At 38.4% G+C, this 24,950-nt stretch overlaps 1 protein-coding gene across 1 annotated transcript in view; it reads left to right on the forward strand.

The window, feature by feature from the left end:
* Positions 1–24,950, forward strand: part of LOC132397397 (coiled-coil domain-containing protein 73-like) — a 139,663-nt gene that overhangs the window by 89,777 nt on the left and 24,936 nt on the right. The window contains exons 13-14 of the mRNA XM_059976118.1: positions 2,889–2,993; positions 17,013–17,123. Coding sequence (XP_059832101.1) covers positions 2,889–2,993; positions 17,013–17,123 — 216 coding nt within the window. The remainder of the gene's footprint in view (positions 1–2,888; positions 2,994–17,012; positions 17,124–24,950) is intronic.

Below are 24,950 nucleotides of genomic sequence, written 5' to 3' on the forward strand. Positions count from 1 at the left end.
GATGTGAATGGGAGGAATGGTACGTGCAGCTAATTCAGGTAGTCAAGCTCAGTGTTCTTGTATTTAAATTATTATTTATTTTATCTAGTTGGTGAACTGAATTCATTAGGATGTGGCAAACAACAGTACACTTTTGAACAAATACTTCTGCATGTTCTATTTAATTTTTTTTGTTTATTCCAGACAAAATAATACTGAAACTGTTTCATGTATGTGCAACAATGTTAATGAGAGAGATTTGTTCTTGTAGGGAATCAGTGTGGGAATCCAAATAGTGGAGTGATCATCACTTTGCTTCCAAAGTTTCCATTAAATCTGAACCAGTTAGCATTAAGAAAAGGAGTGCCTAAATGGAAATTGTCTGCAATAATTCTGAACATGTTACTTATTCAGCTGTGCTGTGCACAAAGTTTAATTGAAATAACCTGAGTAAGATTTCAGAAATCCTGTTTTTACTGGCTGGGCCACAGAGATATTCTGATTGAAATGACCAAATGAATGAGAGAAGGATGTGGCAAACACTCACAACATGGCAAGAGGCAGTGGCTTCATCGGATAGGTTACAACTTTACTCCCTGTTAATATGATCCCTTCTGATTACCTGGAGCCTAGCTCATGTATCCCCGGCAACTGTATCCCAACTAACTCCTACCGGTGACTAATTCATCATTGCTGGCAGTTTGTCCTGTCATATTTATTTGAATTTTTTTAACTTACTGCATCTGTGACAGAAGGGTAGTTTAGTTTCCCATCTAAAGCTTGCTTGCTTTATGTTGCAAAATTGAATTATTTAGAATTAAACAAAGCATGAGAAGTCCATCCAGCCAACCATGCTTGTGATGTCTCTCAACTATTAAAGTAGTCCCCTGCTTTGGCCCCTGGAGCTTGTAATTTTTTTCTTGAGTCTATATTGAGTGCGGTTCTTCCACCTTTGAAGGCAATGTTAATTAATGTATGAAAAATCTTTGTGTTTCACCTCTGGCTGTCTTTTCAATATACCCAATGAATGTGGACATGGTTTCCCCCAATCTATTCAAAGTTCTGAATTTCTAGATTTCTTCTTGGCAACTTTGGTCTAAAAAGATCATTCCCAGGTGATCTTACCTCTTTACATAATAAGTCCTGTTTCTTAATTTTATGGTAATAAACATCTTGCACTCTCCAGAGGCCTGTGGTGCCTAGAATTGCTCACAATATTCCACTGAGGTATAGCTCATTTATACAAGTTCAGTATTTTTTATTAATTATTTTCATCTATTATTTATTTGTTTGCTCTGTATGCCTCCAATTATATCACTATATCTCATTCCTTTTCTAATACGCGTGCTTCTTATTGTGCCTGTGTGTGTGTGTGTGTGTGTATGTGCGCGCGCACCCCCCCCCAAATTTCTCAGTTGTTTTCTTCCAGTGAATGTTTTAAATTCTGTAATGCCACTTAAAGACGACCAAATTCTTCCAAAGACTTCAATCAAATTTTATAATACAAAAGATGAGCAATGTTTCATTCATCTCTGCCACTTTATGTATACGACATAAGGACGTTATTTTGCCAAAGTAAGAGGTGCTTCATTCCTTTGTGCAATGTTTCTGGCAATAAACATCTGTGTTAATGAACAGTGAAGTTACTCTGAAAGCAATTAAGCTGTGGGTTTGCTTATCAGCTGTAAGTTAGCTCATAGTTTTCATTGTGCAAGCTGTCACCACAAGTGGGAGTCAGGTTGTACCAGGATGAGAGCTGCCAGCAGGAATTGGGTCAGGAATTGAGTTGAGTTATTGGGTTACTAATTGGCATTTAGCTATATCTTTTTCACCACCCTTCCTGCTCCTATATACCCTTGTTCCCCTACTAAGTTCAATTCCTTCACCATCCCTTATTCATCACTACTTTTGCTCATAAGCTGTTTAAAGTTGGATATACTCACTTACTGGAATTGGTTTATGTGTAATGACTGTAGACAGATCCAATGTTTATTTCTGCTCTCTATAGAATAGATATAATCAAGATTTGACTATTTTTGAAGGCACGAAAATGGTTAAATTTAAGCAGTAAAACTGAAGAAAACAAAATATGCCACTTTTGATCAGTTTTACTCGGATCTTCTTAATCTTGTCTTTATAGGGAATAGCTTAAAATTATTGTCTCTTTTAGAAATTATGTAGTTTCATTTTCATTTTATCCCTGATATAGAATCTCTTGGATTTGCAGTGAATTTTTTGAAAATTCTTGATTTTATAATGGAGCATTTGAAAGTCAGGTCAAGGCCTTGCCTTGCTACTGGTACCACATTGCCCAGTACTACCTGTTTTGGGTCGGGTTGTTGGCGACTCAACCAGCACACCCCCTGGGCACTTCAGTTAACCAGGGAGGAGAGTGTGTAGGCACCCAGCAGGACTAAAAACAAAACCTGTCAAAGGGCGGATGAACTCCTTGTGAGTCAATGGCCACCTACTGTCTGTGTGAGGAGTGGCGTGCCATACAGTCTTTCGTTTCGCGCTTTGTAAGTCATTGCCTGATGCTGGTCCCCTGGGCCTGAGTTGACGTAGTAGTAGTACTGTAGTATTTTAAATTGCTTCATCTTTGTCCAGTTTTCAAACTACAACTAAAAATTTGTGAATAAAATATCAGCTGGCTAATTAATGATTAAGGCACTGCTTAAATATTTTGTAAATTCATAATATCATCTAGATCAATGTGTTCTATGACTAGCTTTAACCATCTCTTGGCTAATCTGTTACTTGCAATAATATACAAAAATATTCTGATGAACATAAGAAATATACAGAGTAAAAAAAGATATATGTTTGTTTGGTTTTAGAGACACTATACTTTTCAATTTACATTTTACATTAAATATAAGTGGACATTTAAAGGCATTCGTTTCTTTCAGGAAGTTTTGAAGTTGCTTCAACAAACTCAGCAGTTGTTACAACGACAGGAACTGGCACTAGGCAGAGCTGAGACTGAGCTGAAGTACTTTGGAGAGAAGCATCAGGTCAGAATGTTGTTTTATAGGTGTCACATGTTGCAAAATTCCATAACACAGCTTTCTGGTTAATTGTTCATGGATGTTGAGAGGGAGGCATGGTAGAGTAGTGGTTAGTGCAATTGCTTTACAGTGCCGATAATTACTGATTGGAGTTTGATTCCTACCGCTGTCTATAGTTCTCCCCATGATCATGTGGGTGTCCTCTGGGTGCTCCCATTTCCTCCTTTCCAAAGTTGTATGGTTAGGGGTAGTAAGTTGGGGGCATGCTATGTCAGCACTGAAAGCATAGCAACACTTGCAGCCTGCCCCCAGCACAATAGATGGAAAATGATGTTTGAATGTACATGTGACAAATAAAGTTATTCTTTAATCTTTAACATCTTATGTACCTCCAAGCATCCTCCTCTATCTCAGAGTAATCAGTGCTGGAGAGCAGAATTCTGAGTCAAAGCTATTTTCATCAGTCTTCTCACCTATGAGATCATTCATTTCAGGTTATAATGTATTTATTCTATTATTATTTTTTAAAATGAGTTCACTACCATAAAACTAAACTGACCGTACTTATCCTCTTTGCATTAAAGGTAAATGCTATTTACTGAAAGTTTATTCCTTTAAATGTCTGAGTTGGGTGTCATTAGATTCTGGTCAGATCAAGGCTGTCACTGAGAGTTGGGTCAGGATTGTTGGTGGGAGTTATGTGGGTTGGGGCTGTCACTGGGAGTTCAGTTGAAGCAAGGCTGCTGACAGATATTGGATCTATTCCTGTCTGAGCTCATTTAAATACTGTATATATGTTCTTTTTATTCTTTGCTTTCTAGGTTTTGTTATTTATTTTAGAGGTGGGAGATGTCTGGCCGGCAAACCTTGCAATTCTGGAGTGTAACTTTGATGAAAAATATAATTAGAAGAGACTTAATTAAAAAATCTTGGGATGTGTCCAGAATATAGGATACAATTAGTTGTGGATTCATATCTTGTACAGGTCATGGGTTAAATCAGTAGAGATTACTTTTTCAAGTACCAGAATTAATTAGAGTAAATGTAGCAGAGTTGAGAGAATATAAGGGGCACTCTCCTTGAAAGGATGATTGCAAAGTGATTACAAAGGCAATTGAATCTCTATTAGACCAAGCTTTGCTGATCATTTCTCGACTTTGACTATAATAACAACACTATGTCATAAGATCATTTTAACTTATAATGTTATGATTAAACCAAATGGTATATGTTAAGTCTTACAGCTCCAAAAACCAATGCTATCTGAAGTTGAGTGTAAATTGAAACGGCTTTTCCACCGAGGTTTGGTGAGACTAGAACTAGTGATCATCGGATAAGGGTGAAAGGCAAAATATTTAAAATGTTCGTGAGGGGGATCTTCGTCACTCAGAGGGTGGTGAGGGAGTGAAATGAGCTGCCTGTGGAAGTGGTGGATATATGTTCAATTGTAATATATAAGATAATTTTGGATAGGTACATGGATAGGAGGTGTATGGAAGACCGTGGTTCTGGCGTGGGTCAATGGGATTAGGCAGAAAAACAGTTTGGCATAGACTAGATGGGCCATGTGTTACTATGTGTGTACATAATGAAGAATTTCAGTTCTCATTGTGCAATGTGGGCAGATAACCTGGAACTGGAAGTGATGTTGGTGAGCTAGTTGCAGGTGCTTGTGTTGAGCTGAAACCATTGTTGTAGTGTACCAAATGAAGATGTGTTAGTTGTTTCCTAAACCGTTCAGTCTTTAGTAAGGACAAATGTAACATCGTGTCAGAAGTCAGCATGAGGTCTAAATGTGGAGTGTAAATGAATACCATGACAACTAAGAAAGAGATGCTAGTTCTGATGAAGAAGAAAAAACTGAGTATGGAAGACAGTGAGTGGTGTCGGCCAAGGAGGCAACAGAGCACATTGTGTGCAGAAGTTCATCAGATTCACAAAATGAGTGAGAGAAAGAGAGAGTGAGAGTGAGTGAGAGAGATAAACCATAATGGATGAGCTAAGTCCTCCCTCACCTATGCAGTTTATCAGCAATCTAACTGATAATAGTGATTCAATATGTATTTAGCAGTGAATAGAGCTGAAGGGGCTGATGAAAATTTGAAGGTGTCTATCTTTTTACACATAATTGGTGAAGATGGTTTGGACATCAAAACCCCTTTGAAATTGATCGGACAGTTTTTACGTTGGACGCTCTGATAACAAAATTTGAAGAGTTTTTTTTTCTCAAGTAAAAACATCATGTTTGAAAGATACAAGTTCTCGTCCTGTGACCAGAAACAAAGTGTTAGCTTTGACCAATACAAAGCTGAGCTTCACACACTGAGTAAGTCCTGTGAGTTTGGACATTCGTCAAATAATGGGCTCAGAGAAAGATTGGTTCATGAAAAGGATTTGATTCTAGAAAAAGCTGTGGATATGTATAGGGCAATGGATGCCACATGACCTGAAGTCAAGGAGCTGCACAGGGCAGAAACAACAGTGCATGCTGTGAAAACAGAGGGGCAGAGCACAAAGCAGAACAGCATAGCAAAGATGTAGCCTCAAACAGCAAATGCAGCAAATGTGGAGGTAGGCATATTCCAAAGATGTGTCCTGCTTATGGAAAGTCCTGCAATAATTGTGGGAAGAAGAATCATTTTGCTAAGTGCTGCAAAGCTGGGACTACCAAGAGAAAGGTGCACACTGTTGCTTAGGAAATGGAGGAAGTCTTTGTAGATCCTCTACAGACTGCGTATGGTGATAAAACAGAATCGATTGCTCTAGTGACTGTCAATGAGACAGTAATTCATTCAAGCTTGACACTGGAGCCTAGTTAAATTTGTTGTCCATGGCTCTCAAAGTAAAGAGCAAAATTTACCCAGTGAAGTTAAAAATGACGGGCTATACTGGCGAGAATATCCCAGTAAAAGGGGGCACAAGGGGCAGCACCAAAACGCACAACTACTGGTTGTAGAAAAGTGAGTACAGCCAATATTAGGTCTGAGTGCATGTGGAAAGCTCAACCTGGTGGAAAGAGTTTTTGTAGTGGCTTCACAGACCAAAGAGAACCACAACACTCGGAAGAGTATGCAAATGTCTTTGATGCTTACCTGATGTAACTCAAGAATCTTGTTACAGGATTCATGAGAGCTCCAGAGAGGTTATGCAAGAGAAGCACAAGAATTCCACTTTCCATAAACATCTATACCAACTACACCAGCATGATTGTCAGAATGCCAGTGTTAAACATAGTGATCATAATGAAGAAGTTGCTAGTCTTGCTTCCACATTGTGCAATTTTGGTTCAAAATCTGTCTCTCATCATCTTCTAGTTAAAGACTGGAAATCAAAAATATCTCCACTATCCTCACCAAAGTTAAAGAGGAAAAATAAAAAGAAAGATGGGGAGACCATACAGATCACAAGATCGGTACAACAACACCAGTTCAACACCAATGAACAGGAAGAGTTCCTATCAATGATACACAGTCCAAAAGAAGGATCTCTGGGAATTGAGACAGAATCATTTGGAACTTGTGCAAAGACTCACTAATCACTTGGATGTAGTCCAGGGCTCCATTATAGGGCACGTGGAGTGAATTATGGCCACACAGCAAGAACAAGTGCAGAGACAAACAGATAGGATCTTAGTAGAAAGATGCAAAAAAAATGAACATGTTGGTCAGAGTTCTCAAAAGTGCACTAACATTAACGCAGCAAATGAAAGCAAGGCATCTGTGGAAACAAATAGCAGACCAAGAAGGATCATTAAACCACCACAGAGATGGTTTGAAAGTAGTTGAGTGAATAAGAGACTGTATTTGTTCATTACAATGTGTTGGAAAGCATTATTATTTCCTGCAGTTTATGAGGACATTGCTTTGTGCTTGCTTTTTCTTTAAAGGAGAAAGATATGTTATTATGTATGTACATAATAAAGAACTTCAGTTCCCAATAGACAATGCAGGCGGTTCACCCGGAACTGGGAGCGATGATGCCGAGCAGGTTGCACACACTCATGTCAAGCTGAAGCCATTGCTGGAGTGTCCTGAATAAAGATGTACTAGTTGCTACCCATGCTGTTTGTCTTTAGTAGAACAACCAATACAGGCCAAAGGGCCTGTTTCTGTGCTGTAGTGCTCTATGATTCTATGATACCATGATCCTAAGCTCTTCCAATTGTGGTATCTTGAGTATCCCCAATTTTGGATACTCTATCACTAGAGAAATACTTTATCTTTGTTAAGATCCTAAACTCTGGTGGCTTCATTTTATGCAAGTAAGTTGATTATAAAATAAGTAATGGCAGACCAAGACACAGGGCATATGAACATTTTCAGAAAGGAATAAGATGAATATTAGGTACCTGGGACTTGCAGATAAATGAAAGAGAAAGCAGTTGTTGATTTTTGTGAGTATTTTAAATATTTGTCCAATGTTTTGAAAATAGTAGTCCTATTGGAAACAATATTTCCATTGTTAAATGGATTGAAACTCTGTCACAAAATTTCTCTGCTTTGTTTTCATGCATTATTTTTCTTCGATCAATATAATTTCTTGCTTGGAGGTTGGAACAAAATTAACTTTGTGGCAAAGTTCTATAGTTGAATCACATTGATCCATGAAGTACTGTTAATGATTGCTGTGCTAATAAACAACTTTGATCTCAATATCAGTAAGACCAAGGGATTGATTGTGGACCAGAAAGGGAAAGTTGAGGGAAGATATTCGAGGGATTAGCAGTGGAAAGGGTGAGCAGTTGCAAGTTCCTGGGTGTCAGCAGCTCTGAGGATCTATCCTGGGCCCAAAGTATTGATTCAATTACAAAGAAAGCACAACAATGGCTATAATTCACTAGATGTATGAGGAGACTTGGTATGTCACTAAAGAAATTCATAATGTGGAGAGTATTCTGACTGGTTGCATCACCATCTAGTATGGAGGAGTAACTGCACAGGATCAGAATAAGCTGCAGAAAGTTGAATATGCTCCATTATGGTCACTGGACTCCCCAGCATTGAAAACACCTTTTGCCTGAAAAAGGTGGCATCCATCTATAAGGGCCTCCATCACTCAGGACATTCCCTCTTCTCATTGCTACTATTAAGGAGGATAGTACAGGAGACTGAAGACACACAATATTTCAGGAATAGCTTCTTCTCCTCTGCCTTCATGGACAATGAGGTCATGTGCACTACCTTGCTATTTAAAAATGAATTCTTTTTTTTGCTCCCATTTTGCACATTAATGTTTTTCATTATTATTTATCTATTGCAATATACTGCTGCAAAACAACAAATTCCATGACATATGCCAGTGATATTAAATCTGATTCTGAAATATTAGACCTGTTATTTTGTGAGCCAATTCCTTATCATTCTTAAAAAGGAGTGAAGGTAGAAGCATCAAGCAACAAATGTAGAAGGAGAAATGGAATTGACATTTAAAGTCAAAGACCCTTTAAAGTCTCTCAGAAAGAGAGAAATAACGGTTTAAATTGCACAGCAGTTATGGGAGGGGTGGATTGGATGAAGGAAGTATCTCTGATGAGGCAAGGTTTGGGTTGCTATGGGGATAAGCTATAAATAACATCATCTGGCTGATGAGTTAATAGGGGCAGTTAGAGAAAACTTAAACAAAGCAAAATAAAAGATACAAAACCATGGCTGTTTGAAAGTGAGAGCACAAACAATATACATTGTGAAATGCAGAGTTAATAATATGTCTACAAGGTTGAGCCATGTGAATGGACAGAAGAAAAGTATAAAAATAATCATAGTTGGACTGGCTAGTTTTGCTGCAGATTGAGAAAGAGAGTTACCAGAAGTAGAATTCAGTGGACTGAGAAAATGAGTTACCTGAAGTTATAGAATTCAGTCTTGGGTGTGGAAGAATGCAAAGTGTTCTTGTTCAAGCCTCTTCTGAGGCTACTCTTTATCCTCATGTGCACACATTGTTGTTTTTTCTGAGTGACTAAGTTTGACTGGTTGTAGTGAAGTGGTAGTCCTGTTCCATTTTGATGCCATATTGTATAAACATTCTTCAGGCTCAGTAATTGGGATGTGCCCAGCTGAGGGATAAAATGTACACTCCAGAACAATGATCAAAAACTCCACTTTCTCAGAAGATTATTTTCAATAAATTTCTGTGCATGTGATTTTAAGTTGACCACAAAATGTTTTTTTTTATTGTGTATTTAAGAAAAATCTTATTTTGTGATACACGTGATTTTCATCTTTGTGCTTATCCATGCTCGTATATCTTTTCTGATGTTGGTATGGAATTCATGCTTCAAACTTAGATGCTTTTGATGAAAATGCAGTACAGCTTTTTGAAATTCTCAATAGTGAATCATTTACAGATTTTGCATCAGGGTTAGGTATTTGTATAGAAGTAGTTACCAATTGCAATAACTATAATGTCCTTTTGAGTTGGAAGTGCAGTTCTGCACCTTGCAACATAAGGAGTGGCAGTTGTTGTGTAAGTAGAACATGCTGCACAAGCAGCAAGAACATGTGAGGTAAAAGCAAACAAGGCTTAAGACATAGGAACAGAATTAGGCCAATCAGCCCATTGAGTCTACTCTGAGTTTGCACAGTGATGGTCGATTTATTATCCCTCTCAACCCCATTCTGTGAATTTTGTGTGAATTGACTTTATTTCTTACATCCTTCACAGACATGAGGAGTAAAAATCTTTAAGTTAACGTCTCCATCTAAATGTACAATATGCAATCATAGTAATTTATAATAATTTATAATAAATAGAACAGTCAATGTAATATAGAGTACTCAAATTAGTGTGAGTTCATCAATATGCTGGCCCATACCAAACTTCCTTAACCGTCTGAGGTGAAAGAGGCGCTGCTGTGCTTTTTTCACCACACAGTTGGTGTGCACAGACCATGTGAGGTCCTCAGTGATGTGGATGCCTTCTCTGCATAACCTTTGACATCCTCATTAATCAAGGTTCTTTAAATGTACTCAATGATTTGGCCTCCACATGTGTCTGTGGCAATCAATTCCATAGATTCACCACCCTTTGGCTAAAGAAATTCCATCTTATCTTTGTTCTAAAGGGACGTCCTTGTATTCTGAGGTTGTGCTTTCTGGTCCTAAATTCCCTCACTATTGGAAACAGCCTCTCCATATTCACTCTTATTTTGGTCTTTCAATATTCGATAGGTTTCAGTGAGATTCCCCTCCTGCCCCATCCTTATTCGTCTAAACTCCAGCAAGTACAGGCCTAGAGTGATCAAATGCTTTTCCTGCCCACTTCTTTATCCTGGGTACATACAAGTCCTGCAGTGATGGTAGATTTGAACTATACTTTCATATAGCTTAGTTATTTAAATATTGATGTATTCTATAGATGCTGCCTGTCCTGAGTTCCTCCTGTGTTTTGTGTACTCTGCTTGGATTTCCAGCATCTGCAGATTTTCTCTTCTAGATCCAAAAGATTTGCCACAGTGACATATAGAACATAGGCCTTTACAGCACAGTATGGGCCCTTCGGCCCACAATGCCGTTCTGACCTTTTAACCTTCTGGATGACAGCAAGTTGTATAAGTGGTGGAAACTCTCCAACTTTTTAAAGAAGACCAGAATTTTCACCCACTGCATGTTTTATTGCAGTTGGAAGTGCAGCTGTAAATACTTTCAACTGAAGATAAATCATTAGATTTTGGTAGAAAAAAAATAATACTAATTCAAGTTAATATTTTTAATTGGAAACAGAGCCGCCTTATTTATGACGTAATGTTTCTTAACACCCACAAAGTAAGTTGTCAGAAACTTTAGAAATTTCTTTTCTGACTTTGTTTTGTGACAGTTGGGACTTACTGAGGAAAAGCATGAGCTCTTATCTCTATCTCTTCTCCACAAAGCAATCTCAGACCATACAGTAATTTTATCTGGCAGATTGTTTTGTTGAGTTGAACTGAAAGGAAAATTGCCTAGAAATCAGAAGTAATCCTTCTCTGGTGTGTAAAATGTAGGCTGCATTGTGCTGTAGAGCACTAATGTACTCTTTCAATTCCCAAAAAATAAGTATTGGACAATGGTATGTGAAAAGACAAACTGTGCTTTCTGGTTAACACACCAATTCTCCTTGGGGTTCCAATGAAAAATGAACTGCTCTTAACAACTCCCATGCTCCAAGTGGCTTCAAGCCACTGTGGCTAATTAGCCAGTCAACGGACCAGTGTTTGCTGCATCTGGGTAAAATAAAATGGCTGCAATTGTGATGCACCATCAATAACTCACTCTGAGACGTAAGGCGAGATATCGGCTTTTATTGACTGGAAGAAGGAACAAACAGTGAGTGACCACCATACTACATCCTGGAGACTGAGAGGCCGGGCTCAGGCCTTGATCGCCTTTATACCGGGGTCTGTGGGAGGAGCCATAGGAGCAGTCAGCAGGGGGCGTGTCCAGACAGGTATATGTAGTTCACCACAAATTGGAAAAGGAGCTCCAGTAAATTGTTTAACGTTATGTTTGCCATTCAGATGTAAAGCTGTGTAACACACACAAAGTGCAAGAGATTGTGACACAGCACATCCTTGAATTGACATCTTATTCCCAAAGCCTGCATGATGTGCTCCTGATTTTATTATGAGTCATTAATGACAATGTTGGGTTTCTCTCAAAAGATGCAACCTAGTACAGCAGTGGAAGAATGGGTGCTGCTTGACCCATGACATCATAATCTGCTTGGCTGAGATGTGCAGTCATTGGCTACACTAAGATGGTTTCACCATATTGTCACCGGACTGACCATTTCTCAGAAATAAGTCAACCCGGAACTGATCACTGCTTTGATCCAACATATACTAAATGACTTGTATAATTTTACTTGCACAAGTATTGGGAGCAAATGGGTCCAATTTCTAGGCAAGAGGTAATGCAATTGTATTATGGTGTTCACAATCTCGAGTTGTCTTCTGAAGAGTAGACTTGATTATGATGAGCAATATGTAATTCATACCTGCTCAGAAACAGAATAAAATAGCAGCTTTCCTCAATGTAATATTAACTAGCTTTGCTCCTACATCAGGAATCAACTACTGAAATCTACATTCTTATTTTTTATTACTTTTGGACTGATTAGTAGTGTCTAGAATCCCATCAAGATTTGAGGCTGTATAAATCCCATCTTCCTATTGACTATCCACATTACCAAACCAATCCATCACCTTTATCAGCTTCTAATTCACCAGTTCCCAAGCTTAAAATTCTTTGTGTTCAAATTCTTCATTGATGTGACTCTTATTTCTTTTTCCAATTTATGCAGATTTCCACTGTCTCACAAGTTTGTGAGAACTCTTGTGCTTTTCAGGAGTGCTTCTGAATGTGCTTTCCATTCAGTGTTGCTAGCTGCAACTTCAGCTATGCGAGTGAAACTTTGGAATCCCCGCTCCCTTTCCCTTCTTCAGCTCCTCTCAAATCCTTGTTACTGGTGTAAGTTTTAGAAAATCTTTTGAAAATCTCTCAAAAACCACTTTGACTCCAAGTTAGTTTTTGTCTTTGCTACTCTCTGGTAATACATTTTGTATAAATTTTCTGTGTGAAGAGTGTTACTTAAATGCAGGTTATTGTCCAACTTGATCCTGGTTAAAGATATAAACTTTCCCAGTTTGGAAGAATAAAATTTCTGTTTAGGGATTTGGCAAAGTTTGCAATGGGTATGATGGAACTGTCTGAGATAGTGGATCGTCTCGTACAGAGAAAGAACAGAAGTTGAGGATTTGATATTAAAAAATATATGCTGTGCTCTTACTACAGACCTGGAAAATGTATACCTTTCAAGAAAAATAAGGAGTGTAATATCTGTACTCTCAAACTATTTCCTCGTAAATAGCTACTGTCATCGTCCCTAATTAGTGCTTATTCTTCATCCTGGTTTAAAAACAATGGGTAACTATTAAAAGGTAAACTAGGTTACCAATTTTGGTGCACTATGATGCTAATACAGACAATATCAATGAGTGGTTCAGTAATTCCTATTTTTGCATAGCACATTCTGTGTTTAACGTATTTTAATTTCTTAATAGCTGAATTTGTGGTACTACTTTGATTAATGGTGGAAGAGAAAATTGCTTGATTATAAAATTCTTAAAAGCTGTCACATTGGTGGTCCATTATCCAAATTAATTTCAGAGTTTTTTAAAAATCTGGAAATATGGAGGAGTGCTCAGATCTGGTTCATTTCCCATTATTGCATACCTGTTTAATAGAATTACTTTCTCTATATTTAGTGAATCATCCCAAAAACATTCAAAGCATTTACCCTTGAGCGCATCTTAACACAAGTAGTGCTTTTAATCACATTGTATAGTTAGAACTCCATTTACATTATATAAGGTCTCTGTCACTCTTTTAAGATTTATACTGAGATTCAAGGCACTTTAAACACAGTTCTTTAAATCACTCTTTTTGTTCTAGTTTTTAAAATATATTGTAAGTAAATGTTTGCCTTAGCACCTGAGATGCAAAAGACTTACAGATGTAAAATTATAGCAGAATAATTTGGAATGGCAAATTGTCCACCTATGAGATTTAACAAAATGCAGAAATGTTGAAAGTGTACAGTACTGTTCAAAAGTCTTGGGCACAATAATATAGCTAGGGTACCTAAGACTTTTGCACAGTACTGTATATTGTACCTTTCCAGTTTCCACATAACACTTAATACTAAGATAATACAAAGCAAAGTAATTTTATTTCTGTTTCCCAACCACATTCATATTCTAATCAATATAGAGTACTGTGTAAAAGTCTTAAGATGCCTAAGACTTTTGTACAGTAGTGTTTATCACCCTTCTTGATGAAGTGAGGTAGCCTGCTTGAGAAATATTTCTGATGCTATAAATTGCAAAAGTTTAAGCTTGAAAATTATAACCATGTGTAGATAAAATATTAAACACAAAAGATTCTGCAGGTGCTCGAAATCCAGAGTAACGCATGCAAAATGCTGGAGGAACTCTGCAGGTCAGGCAGCATCAACTCGAAAGAAATAAAGAACCAACTTTTAGGGCCAAGGCTTGGTGTCCTCCAACATTTTGTATGTCTTACTCTAAATGAAATGGTGGTATTGTTTCAAACTTCTTTTTGTTTAAGAAGTATTTACTGAATATTCTGGGAATACATGCTTCTTACAGTAAAGCAAACCACTACATTAATGTATTTGTCTTGATGCTGCATTTTCATTAGGAACGACAGTTGCATTCAACCTCCAAGTATTTACAATGGCATTTTACAATTTCCCGCAAGGAAGCTGTTAATGAGGATTTATGAATTGTTAGGGTGGTAGATTGGAGAAGATGTAGCAGCTGTAGACTAGCAATGATAGTTTTGTTCTGAAATTATTTTTTTGTCAAAATAGCAGGATTAAATAAACCTACTATTTGCATTCTATTCATTATGACCTTGCACTGCCAGTGGGGTCCATGCCTGAGAGCGATAAATGACTTGAGATTTGGCTGATTTAAGTGCCAGGCCAGGTCAGGGTGTCATGGCCAGAGTAGAGATACAGACCAGTGTACAGCTCACTGCTCTGTGAGGTTTACTTGTCTCTGTGCTGAACTGAGGCTGTGGCCTATCACAAATGGCTCTTCAATTGGCTGTAGTGATGACTGGCTTCATGGCTGTGGATTTACTTTTGTGAAATTACAGTTCTGACTTTTTTTTGCTTATTTATATTGTTTGCATGATTTGATTTTTTTTCTCTGCACATTGTGTTTGATAGTTTTTTTAATGGGTTCTATTAGGATTCTTTGTTTTATGGCTTCCTGCGAAGAGATGAATCTCAAGGCTGTATTTAATAAACATACTTTGATAATAAATGTAATTTATATTTTGAATTTTGGGTGAACTCATGTAGGGAGAGTTGCCTTCCTCCATTAGAAGCTAGAGCATACAAGATTTCTCCAATGAATTGGATTCTCAAGGCTTAAACTGTCATTCAACACCAATACTTTCTTTCTCCACAATTTTCTGTGAGCTACAACAAGGTTAAACATTGTGTATTTAATGTAAACAATTAAAATAAGACATTTTAGGTGGGGTGATACGAAATAGGAAATACCATTGGTGTTGATATTGGATCTCCCACGCAGGAAACTGCTGAGGTTTAAAGTCATTCAATTTTCCCATCACTTGAGTAAATAATTTGCTGTACAGGTTAGATTAGGTAAAAGAATAGTGGGTTTAATTACTTCACAGAAAGGAGCAGTTACATACAGCAGCAATAAGGAAGTCTTAGGTAACTTCATTAAAAAAATGTAATAAAGTCTATATTTTAGGGAGCGGTGTTTCAGAAAGTCCATTATGAAAGACCTCCAGCACCCAGGGCATGCCCTTTTCTTACTGTTACCATCTGGTAGGAGATACAGAAGCTTGAAGGCACATACTCAGTGACTCGGGAACAGCTTCTTCCCTTCTGCCATCTAATTCCTAAATGGACTTTGAAGCTAAGGACACTAACTCACTTTTATTTAATGTACAGTATTTCAGTGTTTGCACATTTTTAAATAATCTATTCAATGTATGTAATTGATTTACTTGTTTATTTATTATTATGTTTTATTTTTTTTTCTCTGTCTGCTAGATTATGTATTGCATTGAACTGCTGCTGCTAAGTTAACAAATTTAATGCCAGTGATAATAAACCTGATTCTGATTCTTATTTAGCTTGTGAATCAGTGCTGGAGGGGAGTTCTGAGACTGGAACAAGCTAAGTTAAACTTGCAATGTCCTAACACAAGTGCATTACATGTTGTCTAAGAATAAGAGTCTAAGAGTTGCCAAGGGCCAACTCTTTATAAAAATTAAACCAGCCTAAGAATGGTAATTGTGTGCAATCTCTTGCAGTGGTGTACCAATGTAAGAGAAACAGAAATGTAGGAAAAAGCACTACCGTCTTGTTCTTTGGGTGAATTGCCTCTTGGTTTTCCGGTTTCCTCCTACATTCCAAAAGCGTATTGGTTAGAAGGTTAATTGGGCACATGTGTGTAATTGGGTGGTGCGTGTTCATTGGGCAGGAAGCTCCTGTTACAGAGCTGTACCTTCTAAATAAAAATAAAAATAAAGTAAGCAAGTAGAAATGTTGGAGAGGGGATTTGAATGCAGAACCAAAAAGTTCTGCAGTACATATAATGAACCATTTCCTTTGGAAAGAAGCCATGCACGGAGCGGAACCCTGAACATGATAGCACTTTATACTAGTCAAATACACAGAGCAGAATATTGCAGTTGCTGGATATCTAATAACTTCATAGTTTATTTTGAAACTATGGAGGTTAGAAATTGGTCATATATTTGGATTTGCATTTCAAACAAAACCATTTGCTGAATTGATTGTTTAAGAAGATGTGGATGAATTATACAATATATTTTAAGGATTAATGTATATGGTTGGTGTTTAAGCAGTTGTCATCACTAATTAAAATGATTTGAAATTGTCATTGTTGAAATATGCTTGGTGTGTAGAAACATAAACTGTAATGAAGCTGTATAGTTTTTCCTGCTAAGTAACTGCTTAAATTAATCAATGGAGAAGCCATGCAAAAACTGTAGTGTTTATAGTATTAATTACCACTTTTCACTTGAAAGACACACCATTTTTATTTCACTTTTAATATTTTTTGCTCACGGTATATTAGATTAGTCCAACGTCTGTCTCTAATAACTCAGCTCAGCATTTTATATTGCTTATCCAAGCACATTGGAAGTTGCTCACTGAAACAGCAAGTTATAGCAGATGTGTTTATTATACCTATTACTGACATTGGTTTTATGAAAAGGCCATCATTTTTCCCCCTATGTACTCCTCCAGGTTTCCATGAGCCAAGTCAGATGTACATTTCTTAAATTTGGTGGTTTGCTAATTTATGAAATTCATTGGCAACGTGGCAGATCAACTCTAATCTTTATTAGAGTACAAATCTATTAGAAGAAACACACAAGAGCTATGTAGTAGTGAGAGATCACGTAAGACTAAGAATGCCATATTAATTTTCTGGGGCAATTAATTTTATGGCAGGTTCTGGAAAGGGATAATGAGCTGCTCCAGGAGAAGGCAAAAGAAAATGAAGATAAAGTTCAGATTCTTGAGAGAGAAAATGAAAAGTCTACAGCTCAGTGGAAAAAGGAGGTAACATGAATTAAAATAATACAAAATGTATATATATAAATTTTTTTTAGATCATAGCTGCATTTATTACAAATGCCTAACAGTGAAAGCATTTTAATAGACCCACCTTCAAATGTTATAGAGTCCTCCCATGGTCACTTAACAGATCAGAAAACTTTTCCAAAGTTCCATCAGAGTGTTTTTATTGAAGATCGACTTTGGTGGTCTTATTCTAATTAAAATTCATTATAGCCTAACACCCTATAACTCACCTTTTCATTTTTCAGATTACCCATTCTTCCAACCGAACGGACAGCTCTCACTTGAGGGATATTTCTTAACTTGTGTTTCTATCTGGTTTACTTGTGCATTAATTGATGTAATTCAAACAAAGTCAAGTTCTACAGTACTACTTTTTCCCCTTGGCTGAAACTGTATGTTACTGCAAGATCATGATGAATGACAAGCTCCCATGTGCTCTCCTCATTCTAGATAAATCTTCCAATTCTTCTTCTTTTGACTTTTCTAACAGCTGAGTAAATTTCAAGGCTGACCTTGTTTCAGCTTTAGGTTGTCCATGTATTTTATACTGTTTTTGCAATTCTAAATACACCAACCTATAATCTTGCTGTTTCTTTCCATCTTGCCTGTTCTACAAGCTTATATTCTGTATAGGATTCACAACAGGTCCATCCAAGCTTCTGACCAATCAATTCATGTCTTTGATTCCCAACTCAGATTATCAATAATGGTTTTTTTCATAGTTTAAAATTACCATCAACCACTCCTCATTAAAAATGAAGTCTTTGCACCATCTGCAGTTACACCTATCACCAAATTACGTGTCTACCCCCAAGTATTTCTTTGCCCTTCTTTACAAGAGATTTGAACCTTTATGATGCTTTGTACCTACCTATGCAAACTGTCTGCAAAAAATGGTGGATGTAGCCCAGTCCATTACAAGCAAAACCCTCCCCATCATTGAGCAGATCTGCAAGGAGTGCTGCCACAAGACAGTAGCATCCATCATGAATAATGGATCAGATATATAATAAGAAATTCCACTTGGAATTGGTAGGACAACTAGATTTAAAATCCTTTGGCTCAGCTTTGGGTTGTTGCCAGGGAAGAGGAATGGATTTAAGGTGGAGAATGAAGACTGGCTTCTATCTTGCAAAATTATGTTTGAAGAAATTTCTCATTTAGAACATAAAGCAGGCACTTCAGCTGGCGAATGAATTAAATTAGTATTCAAATGCCCAACTAAGCTAATCCTTCACCCTACACAATGTCCATTTTCTTCCATCTCTTGAACAGTCATGTACTTATCTACAAACCTCTTGAATACCCCTATCATATTTGCTTTCACCCCCAAGGCTGTGCATTGCAGGCACCCACTACTTTGTGTATAAAATAAACTGCCCTGTACAGCATCTCAAATACCTCATCAGTCACCTCAAATACATAAACACAAGAGATTTTGCTGATGCTGATTGACCTGGTGAGTTTCTTCAGCATTTTGTGTGTGTCACCTTAAATATGTGTCCACGGGTATTAGACATTTTAACTTGGGAAAAGATGCTGACTATCTACTCTATTTATAAACCTCTATCATATCTCCCCTCAGCCTTCAGTGCTTCAGAGAAATCAACCCCAAGTTTGTCTAACCAAATGTCAATTTCTAACATTTAGCACTAAATGTCATAAAATCAGTCTGACAAATTCAAGGTGCAAGGATCCAGACAGGTGGTGAGAGAGGGAGTGGTCTGAATGCCGGGGTGATAATAGAGAAGCACAAATCTGGAGAAGGCTACGAGAACATCTCAAAGGCACTGAACATACCTAAGGCTCAGTGGAGAAAAAATATGAAACCACAACCACACTCCCTAGGTTAGGCTGCCACTTTAAATTTAATCACTGGAGAGGAATGATGCTTGTGAAAGCCCATTTTACTGGACATCTCTGGAAATGCAGCTTGTTAGCCCCTCGCAACAGCCACTCGACTCCGTGGCGAGGAACCCACTAAATCCGTGAGGTTGGGATGGCTTGACCACCCAAACTTTGGTTTGTGCGAATGCTATGTGATTTACTGTCCCGGCACTCACCTTTCGGCAAGAAATAATAGATCGGGGTAGGCAACCTCAAGGATTTTCTAGCATGCATTATTCATTAATTTGAGGCAAAACATAACTAGATTTACTTAAATGGATTATTCCCATATTTCAAGTTTTTTAATGGCATTTATCTGGCCCACCGTCCGCTCATTAATACATGATCCGGTCCACAGAGGCAAAAGGTTGCCGACTCTTGTAATAGATTGTACAATGCATACAATTATAAAGAAGTATATTTAAGAATGTTAACTTAAGCAACCAGTTATTAAAGGAAAGAAAAAAAACATAAAAGGGCCCACTATACTTCAACAGTCACATGTGCACGGTGGAACTCAGATCTTCCAGAAGCCGTTCTTTTCGATGTACACACTACACCTTCCGAATGTCGCTCAGAGTCCATCTTGAACAAATGGGCTCTCCCACAGGAGTATTGCTCCCTCCTCCTTGAAGCCATTCATCTGCACGAAGCACCTTGTGCAACAGGGACAGTATCCTTAGCCATCTTCCCTCCTGCCTTCTCCCAGCTCCTGCCAAGAAAGACCTCGACCTACACCAGTGTCCCTCACAAAGAAAAACTCTTCACACAGTGTTCTCTGGAACCTTCTCCCAATTCCACCATCCTAATCAGATGACACAACATTCCAAAATTGGACAAAAAAGCCCCTAATCTCAGCTCAAACCCAAAGAGGCTGAAAGCAGAACAGACTGCTCTTACAGAACTTCTAAAATGAAGTACCTACAGCATAGCAGTAAAAATCTTAACCAGGGCGTTACACTTGTAAGACAGGTTGCTGAGACACCAGCGGTCACTCTTGAGTGAGCTGCAAAAGTCAGTGACTGCAACCAGAGATGAAGGTCATGGCTTCACGATCTCTAAGGCCTTGTACAAAAAGGCTCTTCATGGAAGAATGGCAAGGAAGAAGCCCCGGCTTTTAAAAAAAGCATATCCTTGCCCGTTAAGGCTTAACAAAGCATCATTTAGAAGATATTGTACAGATGTGGAAGAAAATCTTGTGCTCATTTGAGACTAAAGTGGAACTTTTTGGCCTCAACACTAATCGTATGTGTGGTGTAGATCTAATACAGGCATCACTACTGTGAAGAATGGTGGAGTTAGCATCATGCTATGGGGATGCTTTTCAGCAACAGGGACTGGGAATCTGGTCAGGATTGTTGGGAAATTGAATGCTGCTAAGAACAGAGAGATCCTGGATGAAAACCTTTTCGTCTCTGCCAGAAAGCTTAATTGGGGAGGAAGTTCGACTTTCAGCAGGACAATGACCCAAAGCATACTGTCAGAGCAAGCCTGAAATGGCTTCAATGAAGAAAATTGATGTCCTTGAGTTGCACAGACAGAGTCCTGACTTTGACATGATTGAACATCTCTGGCAAAATCTTGAGGTTGCTGTCCATCATCATTCCCCAACTAACCTAGCAGAGCTAGATCAATTTTGCAAGAAGCAAAGGGCAAATCTTAGATCATAAGACATAGAAGCAGTTTTAGGCTATTCAGCCCATTGATTCTGCTCTACCATTATCATCATGGAACGTGCTATCTTAGATCTGGTCTTGTGCAATGAGACAGGTAAAACTAGTGATCTTACAGTTAGGGATCCTCTTGGAAAGGGTGATCACAGTATGGTTGAGTTTCTCATACAAATGGAGTGTGCAATAGTTCAATCTAAAACCAGTGTCTTATACTTATACAATGGAGACTACAATGGATGAGGGAGGATTTGGCTAATGTAGACTGGGAACACAGGCTATATGTTGGGATAGTTGAGGAATAGTGTAAGACTTTCAAAGAGATTTTTCACAGTGCGCAATAAAAGTATATTCCAGTTAAATGCAAGGACAGTAAGGGTAGGGTGGTCCTGCCTTGGATAACTAAGGAAATAAGAGAAGGCATCAAACTAAAAGCTCGTGCATACAAAGTCACCAAGAGTGGTGGGAAACTGGAAGATTGGGAAAACTTTAAAAGCAACAAAGAACCACTAAGCGAGCAATAAAGAAACAGAAGCTAGATTAAGAAAATAAATTAGAACAAAATATAAAAATGGATAGTAAAAGTTTTTATAATTATATAAAGCAGAAAAGGGTGGCTAAAGTGAATGTAGGCCCTTGTAGGATGAGAAGTGGGAATTGACATTCGGTAATGAGGAATTGGCAGAGACTTTGAATGTCTATTTTATGTCGGTCTTCATGTTGAAGGACACATCTGACATGCCAAGGAGAGATGTTATGGATGTGCTGGGAGGTGAGGACATTCATACAATAGCTATCACTAAAGAGGTAGTGCTGAGCAAACTTATGGGCCTGAAGATAAGTCTCCTGTTGTGATGGAATGCATCCCAGGGTAGTGAAAGAAATGGCAGAAATTATGGTAGAGGCTTTGGTGATAATTTGCCAAAATTCTCTGGACTGTGGGCAGGTCCTGGTGGATTGGAAGATGGTGAATAGCATGCTACTGTTCAAAAAAAGGATGTAGTCAAAATGTATTGAATAAGATGTCGCATAAAAGACTTAACTATAAGATAAGGATGCATAGAGTTGTGGGTGATGTATAGCCATGGATAGAGTATTGGTTAACGAATAGAAAGCAGAGAGTTGGGATACATAGGTGTTACTCTGGTTGGCAATCGATGGTGAGTGGTGTGCTGCAGGGTCGGTGCTGGGTTGCAACTGTTCACAATATACATTAATCATCTGGAGGAGGGGACCGAGTGTAGTGTATCTAAGTTTGCTGATGATACTAAATTGAGTGGAAAAGCAAATTGTGCAGAAAATACAGAGAGTCTGCAGAGAGATATAGATGGGTTAAGTGAGTGCGCAAGGATCTTGCAGGTGGAGTACAATGTTGGTAAACATTGGAAAGAAAAATTAAAGAGCAGATTATAATTTAAATGGTAATAAATTGCAGCGTGCTTCTGTGCAAAGGGTCTTGGGAGTGCTTGTGTATGTATCACAAAAGGTTGGTTTGCAGGTGCAGCAGGGTATCAAGAAGGCAGATGGAATGTTAGTCTTCATTGCCAGAGGGATTGAATTTAAGAGCACGGAGGTTATGCTGCATCTGTACAGGGTACCAGTGAGGTTGCACCTGGATTACTGTGTGCAGTTCTGGTCTCCTTACTTAAATAAGGATATACTGGCTTTGGAGGCAGTGCAGAGGAGGTTCACTAGGTTGATTCCAGAGATGAGGGGGTTAGACTATGAGGAGAGATTGAGTCGCCTGGGACTGTACTCGCTGGAATTTAGAAGAATGAGAGGAGGTCTTATAGAAACATAAAATTATGAAAAGGATAGATAAGATAGGGGCAGGAAAGTTGTCTCCACTGGTAGTTGAGACTAGGACTATGGAGACAGAGCCTCAAGATTCAGGGGAGTAGATTTAGTATGGAGATGAGGAAGAACTGCTTTTCCCAGAGAGTGGTGAACCTGTGGAATTCTCTGCCCAATGAAGCAGTGGAGCCTACCACAGTAAATATATTTAAGACAAGGTTGGATAGATTTTTGCATAGTAAGGAAATTAAAGGTTACGGGGAAAAGACAGGTAGATGGAGATGAGTCCATGGCCAGATCAGCCATGATCTTATTGAATGGCGGAACAGGCTCGACAGGCCAGATGACCTACTTCTGCTCCTATTTCTTATGTCCTTATGGCTGATCCTGGATCCCACTCAACCCCATATACCTGCCTTCTGGCCATAACCTTTGATGCCCTGACCAATCAGTAAAATATAAATTTTTGCTTTACATATACCCATGTTTTTGCCCTCCACAGCTGTCTGGTATTCACCACTGTCTGGCTAAAAAGAATTCTTCCTTACCTCTGTTCTAAAGGGTCACCCCTCAATTTTGAGGCTGTGCCCTCTAATTCTGGACACCCCCACCATAAGAAACATCCTCTCCATATCCACCTCATCTAATCCTTTTAACATTCGATAGGTTTCAATGAGATCTCCCTGCATTCTTCGAAATTCCAGTCAATATAGGCCCAACGCTGCCAAATGCTGATCATATGTTGATCTTTTCGTTCCTGGAATCATTCTTGTGAATCTCCTCTGGACTCTCTCCAATGACAACACATTCTTTCTGAGATATGGGGCCCAAAGCTGTTGACAGTATTCCCAACTGCGGCCTGACTGGTTTCTTATAAAGCCTCAGCATTATCTCATTGTTTTATGTTCTATTCCCCTTGAAATGAATGTCAACATTGCATTTGCCTTCTTTACCACAGACTCAACCTGTAAGTTAACCTTTTGAGAGTCTTACATGAGGACTCCTAAGTTCCTTTGCATCACTGATGTTTGAATTTTCTCTCCATTTAGATAATAATTACCAAAGTGCATTATCATACATTTCCCAACACTGTATCCCATCTGCCACTTTTTTGCCTATTCTTCCAATTTGTCTTGTCCTGATGCAGTTGCATCTTTTTCTCAGCACTACCTACCTCTCCACCTATTTTTGTATCATCCACAGACTTTGCCAGAATTAATTATCTAAATCATTGACAAACAATGTGAAAAGTAGCAGTCTCAATACTGACCCCTGAGGAACATCACTAGTCACTGGCAGCCAACCAGGAAAGACCCCCTTTATTCCCACTCGCTGCTTCCTGCCTGTCAACCATTCCTCTATTCATGCCAGTATCTTACCTGCAACACCAGGGGATTTTATCTTGTTAAGCAGCCTCGTGTGTGGCACCTTATTAAATGCCTTCTGAAAATCCAAGTAATGACATTTATTGCCTCTCTTTTGTCCACCCTGCTTGTTACTTCCTCAGTGAACTAATAGATTTCTTAGACAAGATTTCCCTTTACAGAAACCTTGCTGACTTTGACCTGTTTTATCATTAGTCTCCAAGTACCCTGAAATCTTATCCTTAATAATGGACTCCAACACTTTTCTGACCACTGAGGTTAGACTAACTGGCCTATAATTTCCTCCCTTCTTAAAGAGTGGAGTGACATTTGCAATTTTCTAGTCCTCCAGAACCATGCCAGAATCAAGTGCTTCTTGAAAGATCATAACCATTGCATCTGCTATCTCTTCAGCAGCCTCTTTCAGAACTCTGGGATGTAGTGCATCTGGTCCAAGTGACTTACCCACCTTAAGATCTTTGAGTTTGCCTAGCACTATTTCCTTTGTAATTGTAATGGCACTCACTCTTCCTCCCTGACACGCACAGACCTCTGACACACAGATACGCTCCTGGTGTCTTCCATAGTGAAGACTGATGCAAAGTACTTATTAAGTTCATCTGCCATTTCTTTGTCCCCCATTACTACCTCACCAGCATCATTATCCAGTGGTCCCATATCAACTCTTACCTCCCTTTTAGTCTTTATATAACTAAAAAATACTTTTAGCACCCTGCTTTATATTAATGGCTAGTTTGCCCTCATATTTCATCTTTTCCCTTATAACTTTTTAGTTGCCTTTTGTTGGATTTTAAAAACTTCCCACTCATTCAACTTCCCACTCACTTTTGCTACATTATTTGCCCTTTTCTTAATGCAGTCCTTAACTTCCTCATCAGCCACAATTGCCTATCCCTGCCATTTGAGAACAACTTCTTCTGTGGAATGTATCTATCCTGCGCCTTGTGAACTATTCCCATAAACTTTAACCATCTCTGCCATGCCATCAACCACACCAGTAACCTCCAATCCACCTGGGCAAGCTCCTCTCTTTAATTCCCTTTGCTGATACATTTGACTTGTGCTCCTAC

Source organism: Hypanus sabinus, chromosome 7 (assembly GCF_030144855.1).
Source record: "Hypanus sabinus isolate sHypSab1 chromosome 7, sHypSab1.hap1, whole genome shotgun sequence".
Classification (NCBI taxonomy): Eukaryota; Metazoa; Chordata; class Chondrichthyes; order Myliobatiformes; family Dasyatidae; genus Hypanus; species Hypanus sabinus.